This window comes from Mobula hypostoma, chromosome 11 (assembly GCF_963921235.1).
Source record: "Mobula hypostoma chromosome 11, sMobHyp1.1, whole genome shotgun sequence".
In the NCBI taxonomy this organism is placed as follows: Eukaryota; Metazoa; Chordata; class Chondrichthyes; order Myliobatiformes; family Myliobatidae; genus Mobula; species Mobula hypostoma.
Genome location: NC_086107.1, coordinates 69,269,088 through 69,281,886, shown reverse-complemented (window position 1 = coordinate 69,281,886; position 12,799 = coordinate 69,269,088). Strand labels below are relative to the sequence as shown.

The 12,799-nt window shown below is 49.6% G+C and overlaps 1 protein-coding gene across 4 annotated transcripts in view; it reads right to left on the bottom strand.

Moving 5' to 3' along the window:
* The window catches only part of LOC134353816 (inactive serine protease PAMR1-like), a 147,947-nt gene that overhangs the window by 11,231 nt on the left and 123,917 nt on the right, over window positions 1-12,799 (bottom strand). For all 4 annotated transcript variants that reach the window (XM_063062241.1, XM_063062243.1, XM_063062244.1 and 1 more), the window contains one exon: window positions 5,853-6,085. In XM_063062241.1, the coding sequence (XP_062918311.1) occupies window positions 5,853-6,085 (233 nt within the window). The remainder of the gene's footprint in view (window positions 1-5,852; window positions 6,086-12,799) is intronic.

The window sequence follows — 12,799 nt, the reverse complement described above, 5'->3', positions numbered from 1 at the left end:
CATCCCCACCCCCATCCTCTCCTGCTCCCCCTCCCCAGTCGCACTGCAATCATCCCTCCACCAGTCACCATCCCCACCCCCATCCTCTCCTGCTCCCCCTCCACCGTCACCATCCCCACCCCCATCCTCTCCTGCTCCCCCCCCAGTCGCACTGCAATCATCCCTCCACCAGTCACCATCCCCACCCCCATCCTCTCCTGCTCCCCCTCCCCAGTCGCACCGCAATCATCCCTCCACCAGTCACCATCCCCACCCCCATCCTCTCCTGCTCCCCCCCCCAGTCGCACTGCAATCATCCCTCCACCAGTCACCATCCCCACCCCCATCCTCTCCTGCTCCCCCTCCCCAGTCGCACCGCAATCATCCCTCCACCAGTCACCATCCCCACCCCCATCCTCTCCTGCTCCCCCTCCCCAGTCGCACTGCAATCATCCCTCCACCAGTCACCATCCCCACCCCCATCCTCTCCTGCTCCCCCTCCCCAGTCGCACCGCAATCATCCCTCCACCAGTCACCATCCCCACCCCCATCCTCTCCTGCTCCCCCCCCCAGTCGCACTGCAATCATCCCTCCACCAGTCACCATCCCCACCCCCATCCTCTCCTGCTCCCCCTCCCCAGTCGCACCGCAATCATCCCTCCACCAGTCACCATCCCCACCCCCATCCTCTCCTGCTCCCCCTCCCCAGTCGCACCGCAATCATCCCTCCACCAGTCACCATCCCCACCCCCATCCTCTCCTGCTCCCCCTCCCCAGTCGCACCGCAATCATCCCTCCAGTCACCAGTCACCATCCCCACCCCCATCCTCTCCTGCTCTCCCCTCCCCAGTCGCACTGCAATCATCCCTCCACCAGTCACCATCCCCACCCCCATCCTCTCCTGCTCCCCCTCCCCAGTCGCACTGCAATCATCCCTCCACCAGTCACCATCCCCACCCCCATCCTCTCCTGCTCCCCCTCCCCAGTCGCACCGCAATCATCCCTCCACCAGTCACCATCCCCACCCCCATCCTCTCCTGCTCCCCCTCCCCAGTCGCACCGCAATCATCCCTCCACCAGTCACCATCCCCACCCCCATCCTCTCCTGCTCCTCCCCAGTCGCACTGCAATCATCCCTCCACCAGTCACCATCCCCACCCCCATCCTCTCCTGCTCCCCCTCCCCAGTCGCACCGCAATCATCCCTCCACCAGTCACCATCCCCACCCCCATCCTCTCCTGCTCCCCCCCCCAGTCGCACTGCAATCATCCCTCCACCAGTCACCATCCCCACCCCCATCCTCTCCTGCTCCCCCTCCCCAGTCGCACCGCAATCATCCCTCCACCAGTCACCATCCCCACCCCCATCCTCTCCTGCTCCCCCCCCCCCCAGTCGCACTGCAATCATCCCTCCACCAGTCACCATCCCCACCCCCATCCTCTCCTGCTCCCCCTCCCCAGTCGCACTGCAATCATCCCTCCACCAGTCACCATCCCCACCCCCATCCTCTCCTGCTCCCCCTCCCCCAGTCGCACCAGTCACCAATCATCCCTCCACCAGTCACCATCCCCACCCCCATCCTCTCCTGCTCCCCCTCCCCAGTCGCACCGCAATCATCCCTCCACCAGTCACCATCCCCACCCCCATCCTCTCCTGCTCCCCCTCCCCAGTCGCACTGCAATCATCCCTCCACCAGTCACCATCCCCACCCCCATCCTCTCCTGCTCCCCCTCCCCAGTCGCACCGCAATCATCCCTCCACCAGTCACCATCCCCACCCCCATCCTCTCCTGCTCCCCCCAGTCGCACCGTAATCATCCCTCCACCAGTCACCATCCCCACCCCCATCCTCTCCTGCTCCCCCCAGTCGCACTGCAATCATCCCTCCACCAGTCACCATCCCCACCCCCATCCTCTCCTGCTCCCCCTCCCCAGTCGCACTGCAATCATCCCTCCACCAGTCACCATCCCCACCCCCATCCTCTCCTGCTCCCCCTCCCCAGTCGCACTGCAATCATCCCTCCACCAGTCACCATCCCCACCCCCATCCTCTCCTGCTCCCCCTCCCCAGTCGCACCGTAATCATCCCTCCACCAGTCACCATCCCCACCCCCATCCTCTCTTGCTCCCCCTCCCCAGTCGCACCGTAATCATCCCTCCACCAGTCACCATCCCCACCCCCATCCTCTCCTGCTCCCCCTCCCCAGTCGCACCGTAATCATCCCTCCACCAGTCACCATCCCCACCCCCATCCTCTCCTGCTCCCCCCAGTCGCACTGCAATCATCCCTCCACCAGTCACCATCCCCACCCCATCCTCTCCTGCTCCCCCTCCCCAGTCGCACCGCAATCATCCCTCCACCAGTCACCATCCCCACCCCCATCCTCTCCTGCTCCCCCTCCCCAGTCGCACTGCAATCATCCCTCCACCAGTCACCATCCCCACCCCCATCCTCTCCTGCTCCCCCTCCCCAGTCGCACTGCAATCATCCCTCCACCAGTCACCATCCCCACCCCCATCCTCTCCTGCTCCCCCTCCCCAGTCGCACTGCAATCATCCCTCCACCAGTCACCATCCCCACCCCCATCCTCTCCTGCTCCCCCTCCCCAGTCGCACTGCAATCATCCCTCCACCAGTCACCATCCCCACCCCCATCCTCTCCTGCTCCCCCTCCCCAGTCGCACGGCAATCATCCCTCCACCAGTCACCATCCCCACCCCCATCCTCTCCTGCTCCCCCTCCCCAGTCGCACCGTAATCATCCCTCCACCAGTCACCATCCCCACCCCCATCCTCTCCTGCTCCCCCTCCCCAGTCGCACTGCAATCATCCCTCCACCAGTCACCATCCCCACCCCCATCCTCTCCTGCTCCCCCTCCCCAGTCGCACTGCAATCATCCCTCCACCAGTCACCATCCCCACCCCCATCCTCTCCTGCTCCCCCTCCCCAGTCGCACTGCAATCATCCCTCCACCAGTCACCATCCCCACCCCCATCCTCTCCTGCTCCCCCTCCCCAGTCGCACTGCAATCATCCCTCCACCAGTCACCATCCCCACCCCCATCCTCTCCTGCTCCCCCTCCCCAGTCGCACTGCAATCATCCCTCCACCAGTCACCATCCCCACCCCCATCCTCTCCTGCTCCCCCCCCCAGTCGCACCGCAATCATCCCTCCACCAGTCACCATCCCCACCCCCATCCTCTCCTGCTCCCCCCAGTCGCACTGCAATCATCCCTCCACCAGTCACCATCCCCACCCCCATCCACTCCTGCTCCCCCCCCCAGTCGCACCGTAATCATCCCTCCACCAGTCACCATCCCCACCCCCATCCTCTCCTGCTCCCCCTCCCCAGTCGCACTGCAATCATCCCTCCACCAGTCACCATCCCCACCCCCATCCTCTCCTGCTCCCCCTCCCCAGTCGCACTGCAATCATCCCTCCACCAGTCACCATCCCCACCCCCATCCTCTCCTGCTCCCCCTCCCCAGTCGCACCGCAATCATCCCTCCACCAGTCACCATCCCCACCCCCATCCTCTCCTGCTCCCCCTCCCCAGTCGCACCGCAATCATCCCTCCACCAGTCACCATCCCCACCCCCATCCTCTCCTGCTCCCCCCCCCAGTCGCACCGCAATCATCCCTCCACCAGTCACCATCCCCACCCCCATCCTCTCCTGCTCCCCCTCCCCAGTCGCACTGCAATCATCCCTCCACCAGTCACCATCCCCACCCCCATCCTCTCCTGCTCCCCCTCCCCAGTCGCACCGCAATCATCCCTCCACCAGTCACCATCCCCACCCCCATCCTCTCTTGCTCCCCCTCCCCAGTCGCACCGCAATCATCCCTCCACCAGTCACCATCCCCACCCCCATCCTCTCCTGCTCCCCCTCCCCAGTCGCACTGCAATCATCCCTCCACCAGTCACCATCCCCACCCCCATCCTCTCCTGCTCCCCCTCCCCAGTCGCACCGCAATCATCCCTCCTTAATGCTTCGAACTAATGAAACTGCCAATCCCCACCCCCATCCTCTCCTGCTCCCCCTCCCCAGTCGCACCGCAATCATCCCTCCACCAGTCACCATCCCCACCCCCATCCTCTCCTGCTCCCCCTCCCCAGTCGCACTGCAATCATCCCTCCACCAGTCACCATCCCCACCCCCATCCTCTCCTGCTCCACGACCCACCTGATTTCAAGCATTTTGGAACTTCTTTTCCAGTGTTTCTATCCTTAATTTCCTTGCCAAGTTAAAACCTCTTCTGACCAACCTTCTGGAAATCTTATACTGTGCCCTCCTCATCAAAGGTTTCAGATTAGTGGTCACATTTCAGCAGAATAGCTTCTTTTTTTCTATGTGATCCAGCAAACAGTTACTATAACCTCAAATTTATTTGAAATGCAAAACAGGAAAATATGCAAAGAAATCCTCCGTCCATTGCAAAGCCTACCATTCACATTGCACTCTTTAAATCCCTCCTTAATGCTTCGAACTAATGAAACTGCCAATACCCTATTTGGATGCGCCGTGGGGTGTTATGGAAACTTCTCTGCACGAGGCAGAAATTGTGGAGGGTGGTGGACAGAGCCCAATAATGCATAGAAAACAGACTCCCTTCCAATGGCTCTGTCCACTCCTCCTGCTACCTCGGGAAAGCTACCAACATAATCTAGCACCCCTCCCACCCCAGTCTTCTTCCTTCTCCCCTCTTCCAGCAGGCAGAAGATACAAAAGCTCAAGAATATGTACCTCCAGGCTCAAGGACAGCTTCCATCCCACCGTTATAAGATTTTTTGAATGGACCTCTTGTACAAAAAAGAACACCTGATCTCACAGTCTTACTCAGCGTGGTCCTTGCACCTTACTGCACTTTATTCTCTATAACTGTAACACCATATTCTGCATTCTGTTATTGTTTTTCCTTCTGTACTTGTGTATGGAACGATCTGTCTGGATGACACGCAAACAAAAGCTATTCACAGACAGTAACAAATCAATAACTAATAACATCATCTCAAATACACCTATTGCAGGAGTCTCTATTACAGTTTGATTTACTTGCTTATGTACCACGACCTTTTTTAAAGGGATAGCCTCCAAACATGGTGTGGAAGAAGGGTCAGCAAAAGAATTAATGAACCAAGTAGCTAACTTGCAGTTTTCCATTTGAACCGTAACCCAATATCCTAAGCTTAGACCCGCAGACAGTCTTTCATAATCAGGATGCAGCACTGTATGCAGATGGACAAAAAGACAAACATACACTCATGTGACGTAGTCACTTATTTAAATTTAAGACCACAAGACCATAAGATATAGGAGCAGAATTAGGCCATTTGGCTTATCAAGTCTGGTCCTTGTCTGTTCTATGATTAAAAATATCTTGTGCTACGGATGTACTTACTTGTTCCAGGTTATCCAGCATTATGTCATGGACAGCTTGCAGCATAGTGCGTGGCTCTGAGTTGCACAGTAATTTCAGCATATAGTTACACTGCTGAACAGGCAAATACTGGTGTAAAATATCCACTTGAATGCCAGTATTTGCCTGATCAGCAGTATAACTATATACTTGGCCTTTAAACGATATCTACTTCCTCCTTGAATGGAGTTGATGATATAGCCTTCACTGCTTTCTCAGGTAGAGAATTCCATGGTCCACCACCTTCCAAGTGAGGAAATGTCTCCTCAGCTCATTCCTAAATGGCCTAACCCATATCCTTTGGCTATCTCCTATAGCTTCATCCTTGCTGCGTCTATCTGTCCAGTCTCATTGGATGTTATATTACATAAAAAATTAGACTTTAAAACACCCTTTTCCCATTTTACCAGCAAAAAGATGGGAACCTAAATGTCTTTTATCTGGAGCCATACTTACTGGGAATACACAATGGTGATCGGCCACTCCATTTGCCTGTTTTGAGACATGTTCTCTTCCTGCTTCCAAGGCGCCTGTAGAAGGGGGAGATGCACTCATACTCCAGCTGTGTATGAGGATGAAAGAATCCTGATGGGAGGTTCCCGACATGCTGTACTGGGGCTTTCGTGGGTGAGACTTGGGACTGCTCCTTGTCTAGAATGGTGGCCAGTAGCCGGTGAAGTGGAGTCCTCCTATTGATGAAAACAAAGGTCCTCAATCTTATTACGTCACGTTACTCTGACAAATAGCACTACTCAAAAGATTTGATCATAGAATCTTGTGTCAGTCTAAAAGTGTGTCAAAGGGATTGCCTGTGTATAGCATAGAATCACCTCACACAGTGTTATCACAATGACAATGGAGCCTACACAGTGTAAAGCTAAACTTTTGGTGAGAGAGTTTGTAAAAACTTGATTAAGCAGTTAAAATTATGTACTAAATTTTAGTGCTTGATGCAAATTAGCCTGTGACACAAAATTCCAATGAACTAAATATTAAGTGTAATATATAACAGACTACACGGTTTTGTATCCAGAAAGCAGTATGTGAGAGTTTGCTGCTAGCTCAACTCCCTGCTTCTACAAGTATACATTTGACTTGAATGTCAAGCTCAGGATTACCGAGTTGGAGCAAGAACTGCGGGCACTTTGAAAAATGAGGAAGGGCAAGGGCTCTTCCTCCCCAAGGGGGGGAAGATCAGAAAGGGGTTGGTATAAAGAATTTCTTGTGTCCACTTTCCTTTGTTAAAAGTGGTTATGGTTAAGAACATTGTCTATTCAATTCAATGGCCAGGTTATTTTGCAGGTAAAATGATACAACTTCAATAGGTTTAGGATATTAAAAAATATGATTCAGTCACCAAAACACTCACACATTTCTACAAACATACAGTGGAGAGCATTCTAACTGGCTGCATCACAGTCTGGTATGGGGTGGGCTGCTGCAAAGGAGTGAAATAAGCTGCAGAGAGTTCCATCATGGGCACTAGCCTCTGAACTATCCAGAACATCTTCAACAAGGAGTGATGCCTTAAAAAGGCAGCAACCATCATTAAGGACCCCTATCTTGTAAGAGCCAGGATGTGATGTTGAGGCTCTATAAGGCACTCATGAGACCACACTTGGAGTATCGTGTGCAGTTTTGGGCTGTGTATATACTGACATTAGCATTGGAGAGGTTTCAGAGAAGAAGCACACGAATAATTCCAGGAATGAAAGGGTTACACATGAAGAACTTCTGGCAGCTCTTGGGCTGTATACCTGTTCAGGAAATGAGGGGAGATCTCATAGAAACAATTCCGAATGTTAAAAGGCCTGAACAGATTAGATATGGCAAAGATGTTTCCCATGGTAGGGAAGTCCAGGACAAGAGGGCACGACTTCAGGATCAAAGTACTTCCATGTAGAGCAAAGATGCGGAGATTTATTTTAGTCAGAGGGTGGAATTTTTTGCCACGAACGGCTGTGGAGGCCAAGTCATTGGATGCATTTAAGGCAGAGATAGATAGGTTCTCGATTGGCCAGGTCATCAAAAGGTATGGGGAGAAGGCAGGGTAGTGGGGGTGTCTGGAAGAATTGGATCAACCTATGATTGAATGGTGGAGCAGACTCGATGGGCCGAATGGCCTACTTCTGCTCTTATATCTTATGGTCTTATCGTCTATCACCCAGGACATGAACTCTTCTCATCAGGAAGGAGGTACACACTCAATAATTCAGGAACAGCTTCTTACCCTCTGCCACCTGATTTCTGAATGGACACTGAACCCGTGAACACTACGTCACTACTTTTTTTTCTATTTTTGCACTACTTATTCAATTTAGTGATTTAATATGTAATTTAATATATATTTAATATATATATAATTCACAGTTTTTTCTGTTATTATATATTGCAATGTACTGCTGCCACAAAGACAACAAATTTCATGACATATGATGGTGATATGAAACCTGATTCTGATTTACTTCTGAAGGCTAAATCAACCAACTGTGGATGACTTAAAAGGTGGACATTATAGAAAGAAAGTGTAAAACTGCCACTCATCCTGATGGGAGTCATACAGAAAACGGCACAAGATACAGGTAGGCTGTACAGAGAGTGAACCTGGAAATAATTGTGTAAATATATCAATATAATCATGGTTGTATCAAATTAAAAGACTACTAGGTATAATATGGAACCTTCAGAATTAGATAACAGTAAGATTTAAATAGCAATATGGAAATTGGAGTAATATCAGTTAACTATTTTGTCTTAGTATTAACGTTAGAGAAAATGGATAGAAACTTGTTAGAGTCTGCATCTAATTAAGAGTGATTGAAACTTGAACACATTCAGATTGCCTGGGATAGCCTATACCCACGAGTAAATCATTAGTAAACCTCAGTAAAGATCATACCAGATGAACAAATAAAAACAAATGTGAAGAGACAAATTGAAGAGTACCTACAGATGGTATTTAAATATCTTTAGAAGGCATTTGAGAATGTTCCAAGTTAAATCACATGGAATTGAATGCATATTATTGAATTCTTTATGAAATTGACTGAGGCCAAGAGACAAAAAAGATTATCTAGCTGGTACCAAATTGATAGGGTACAACCAGAATGCCCCTCTGGGGGCCTCAGCAATGTCCACACTAACTAATGAGATGAAACACCTTCTTTGAAAGGCACACAGGTGAGAGACAGTGTGAATGAGTGCAATATCATGACATGTGCCAGTGAAATTAAGTCTGATTCTGATTCTTAGTACAGATCATTAACAGTTTACTCCAATGAGTAAAATCTTGCAATATGCTTAAAGGACTTGACAGGCTGGATGCAAGGATGGTATTTCCCGAACTGAAGAGTTGAAAAATCAGGACAATTTCAAAGTAAAATGGTAGGCTATTTAGCTCTGACTTGAGGAGAAATGTCTTCACTAAGAAGGTGTGGAAACTTCCGAATTCTCTGTCCTGGGGGGCTTTTGGTGCTCAGATACTGTGCTCACTCAAGATTGATAGCTGAGGGAAGCAAGGGATACGGTGACAATGCTGAACAGAAATCAATTGTAAGTAATGGCAAAGCAGGATCAAGGAGCTGGATAGCCTACTTCTGTCTATGTCTCTTAGAGATATAGTCATGCAGCATGAACATACCAATCGGCCCGTCAGGTCACTGCTGACAACCAGGCCCCGTTTGTATTTCCGCATGAAGTCACCTCCTGATTCAATGATTTACCTTTGCACTAGGGACAACTAACAGTGGCCTATTAATCCACCAACCTGCATGTCTTTGGGACGTGCAAGGAACCAGAGCACCGGGAAGAAACACATACGGTAACTTCAAGCAAGGGCAAACTCCACGCAGACTGCACTCGAGATCATGGTTAAACCTGGAACTTAGGAGCTATGTGACAGTGACTCTGCCCACTACACTACAGTGCCGCCTTGTTATTATGTTCCTAAGTTGTGCCGTATGCATTTCACTTTTGGAAAACATAAGGGAATTGGCTCCACCTGAACCCTTGGAGGTTACAACATTCAAAATCATGCAAAGGTAGCAGGTATACAAAGAGACCAGGACTTAGTGAAATAGATCTTCAAAATGGCATGATCAGGTGTAGTAAAGAATCAAAAGGTTTAGAGAATTGTGGGCTTTATAGCTAGAGAATTGGAATTCTTAGGGATAGAGCAGTATAAAGTATTTGCTGGACTGCACCAAGAAGATGGTAAACACTTCTATGCATGGCACTTTCAGAATGATTCTTGCCTCAAAATTCATCGCCTAACAGTTGTAACAGCTCAAAAGAAAACAACAGAGGGTTTTACTATTAGAGGAAATATCTTACAGACTATCCCTGCTTTATTCAACATTATGCACCCATGGAGGAACTTCTGGGCAATACCTTCCCTGGAGGAAGTGCAACATTTTTTTTCGAAGGGAATCCAAGAATTCAATTATGATGAAAGATTCTACAAACTTCCTTAAATCAGGAAGTTAAGGGATGTATGATCAGGAACCTAAACAGGGAACTGATAGAATAGGGGGTGGTGCAGATACCTAGGACTTGGGTGGCAAGCACTGTTTAAGAAGTGTCGTCTGACTGAGATTGGGGAAAAGGTGCAGCAATCAAGAAGTGGCAGTAGTTTTGAACTTTCTTCAACAAAGAATAATTATCGTTAGGGAAACACGTTTAGTTTAAGTCCCATATTTTTATCTCTCCTTACAACATAGGAGGTTATTCAGTTGACTCTGAATGTTCCCATCAGTCCCATCGCCCGGTTCACCTGTAACCTATACTCGCTCACAAACGCATCAACTCCTGCCACAGACTCTACCCATTGGGGATAACTGAAGCAGGAGCAACAATTAACCTACAGGGCTGCATTTATGTGGGATGTGGAAAGAAAATGGATCATGTGGGGGAAAACCCATGCTGTTGCAGGGAGAACATGCAAACACCACAGGCCCAGCACCCGGGGTCAGGATCCTGACACTCTGGACTATATGGCATCTGCACCATTGCACTGCCTTGTTGATAATAACTTTTTGTTAACCTAATGAAGGAATGCAGTTAGATCAGACATCAGCCATGACCTTGTTGCATGCAAACACTGGCTTGTGGCACTACCCTTGTTCCACTGTTCCCATGTCAGCATCTACCTACATGTAAATAACACAATAACAAAACCACCTGCATATCTCGTTTACTGTGCAAATTGTCCCACAATGTTTTACATAGAGCATAGACCATTTCAGCACAGTAAAGACCCTTTGGCTTACAATGTTGTGCCAGAATTTTAACCTGCTCTAAGATCAATCTAACCTCTCCCTCCTACATGACCATCCATTTTTCTATCATCTATGTGCCAATCTAAGAATTTCTCAAATGCCAGTATGGTATCTGCCTCTGCCACCACCCCTGGCAGGGCGTTCCACATACCCATCCCTCTCAGTGTAAAGAACTTACCTCTGACACCTCCTCTACACTTTCTACCAATCACCTTAAAATTATGCTCCCTTGTATTAGTCATTTCCAAACCTGGAAAAAGTCTCCAGCTATCCATTTGATTCACGCCGCTTATCACCTTGTAGACCTCTGTCAGGTCACCTAACACCCTCCTTCACTCCAAAGAGAAAAGCCCGAGCTTGCTCAACCTATCCTCATAAGACATGTCCTCTAGCCCAGGCAACATCCAGGTACATCTCCTCTAAATCTTTCACATTGTTCATAAATTGAGATGACTAGAGCTTAACACAATATTCCAAGTGCACTCTAGCCAGGATTTTATAGAACTGCAATATTTCTGTAAGGGGTTTCTTCTTTTATGTTACTGCAAAGGCTAACAAAATGGTTTCTTTGTTATGTTATCATTAAAATGGCTTTTCTGTAATAATAACTGTGATGTAAGGAATTCTCTCTCTCTCTCTCTCTCTGCTTGTTTGGGTTATATTATTGATAAGAGAGGGAACGAACCAATTGCGATAGACGTTATTCTTTCTTGTGTGTCTGTAAGCTATTGCGTTGCGTGGGCTTTGGGGCAGAAGGCGCGATGGGGACAGAGAGAGGAGACGCCATGCTGTAAGCTGGGCGAGGGAACGGACCCCGAGCGGGAGTCCGAGGCCCAGGGTCTTCAGCGTGGAGAGGAGATGAAGAGAGGCTCGTGTGGAGCGTCTGGTCGACCACCGTGGTTGGTCCCAGGCGACGGGTTGAGGGGGTCAGAGGGGATCGAATGGTGGAAAGAGGACTCCGTTACTTGAGCTCCGACGGTTGTGCACGAAGTGGTTGAACTTTGATAAACAACAGGAATTCTGCAGATGCTGGAAATTCAAGCAACACACATAAAAGTTGCTGGTGAACGCAGCAGGCCAGGCAGCATCTCTAGGAAGAGGTGCAGTCGACGTTTCAGGACTTCGAAGGATACCGGCCTGAAACGTCGACTGCACCTCTTCCTAGAGACGCTGCCTGGCCTGCTGCGTTCACCAGCAACTTTTATGAACTTTGATAAGTTTGGCGCCTTTTACTTTCCTTTTATATTTTATCTCTATTAATTACATAGTTCCAGTAAGATCTATAAAGTGTAATCATTTAATTGCATATGGTGTATTGTCTGTTATTTGGCGGGGTGGGGTACATGACACAGCATCCACACAAACTTGATTACCCAGTTTGGCGGGGCCGAAGGCTGCTTCCCCTAGACGGAAGTGAGTTCAGCGAGCCTGAGGCCTACCGGGGGCTACACTTCTTTGCGGCTCTTGAACTCAATCCCCGACCAAAAAAGGCCAGCACACCATACACCTTAAGAACCCTATCAACTTGATCAGCAAGTTTGAGGGTATGATCTACACTGCCAAGGATCCTGGTATTAACTCTATATTCTGTCTTCCAATTCGCCCTTTCGTATAGATAAACCACTTCACACTTTTCTGAGTTGAACTCCATCTGCCACTTCTAATCCCAGTTCTGCATCTGGCCAATATCCCAGAGTAACCTACAACAACCCTCCACACTATCCACAACTGCACCAACCTGTGCGTCATCTGCAAATTTAGTAATCCACCCTTCCAATTCCTCGTCCACGTCACTTATACAAAATACAAAGAGCAGGGGTCCCAGAACAAATCCCTGCAGAACACCACTGGTCACTGACCTCCAAAGAGAATATGCTCAATCTACAACCACCCTCTGCTTTCAGTGGGCAAGACAATTCTGAAACCACACACCGAAGTTTCCCTAGATCCCATGCCTCCTGATTTTCTAAATGAGCTTACCATGGGGAAACTTATCAAACACCTTACTAAAATCCATATACACCGCATCCACTGCTTTACCTTCATTAATGTGCTTTCTAACATCCTCAGAGAGTTCTATCAGATGGTAAGGCATGATCTGCCCCTCACAAAACCATTCTGACTATC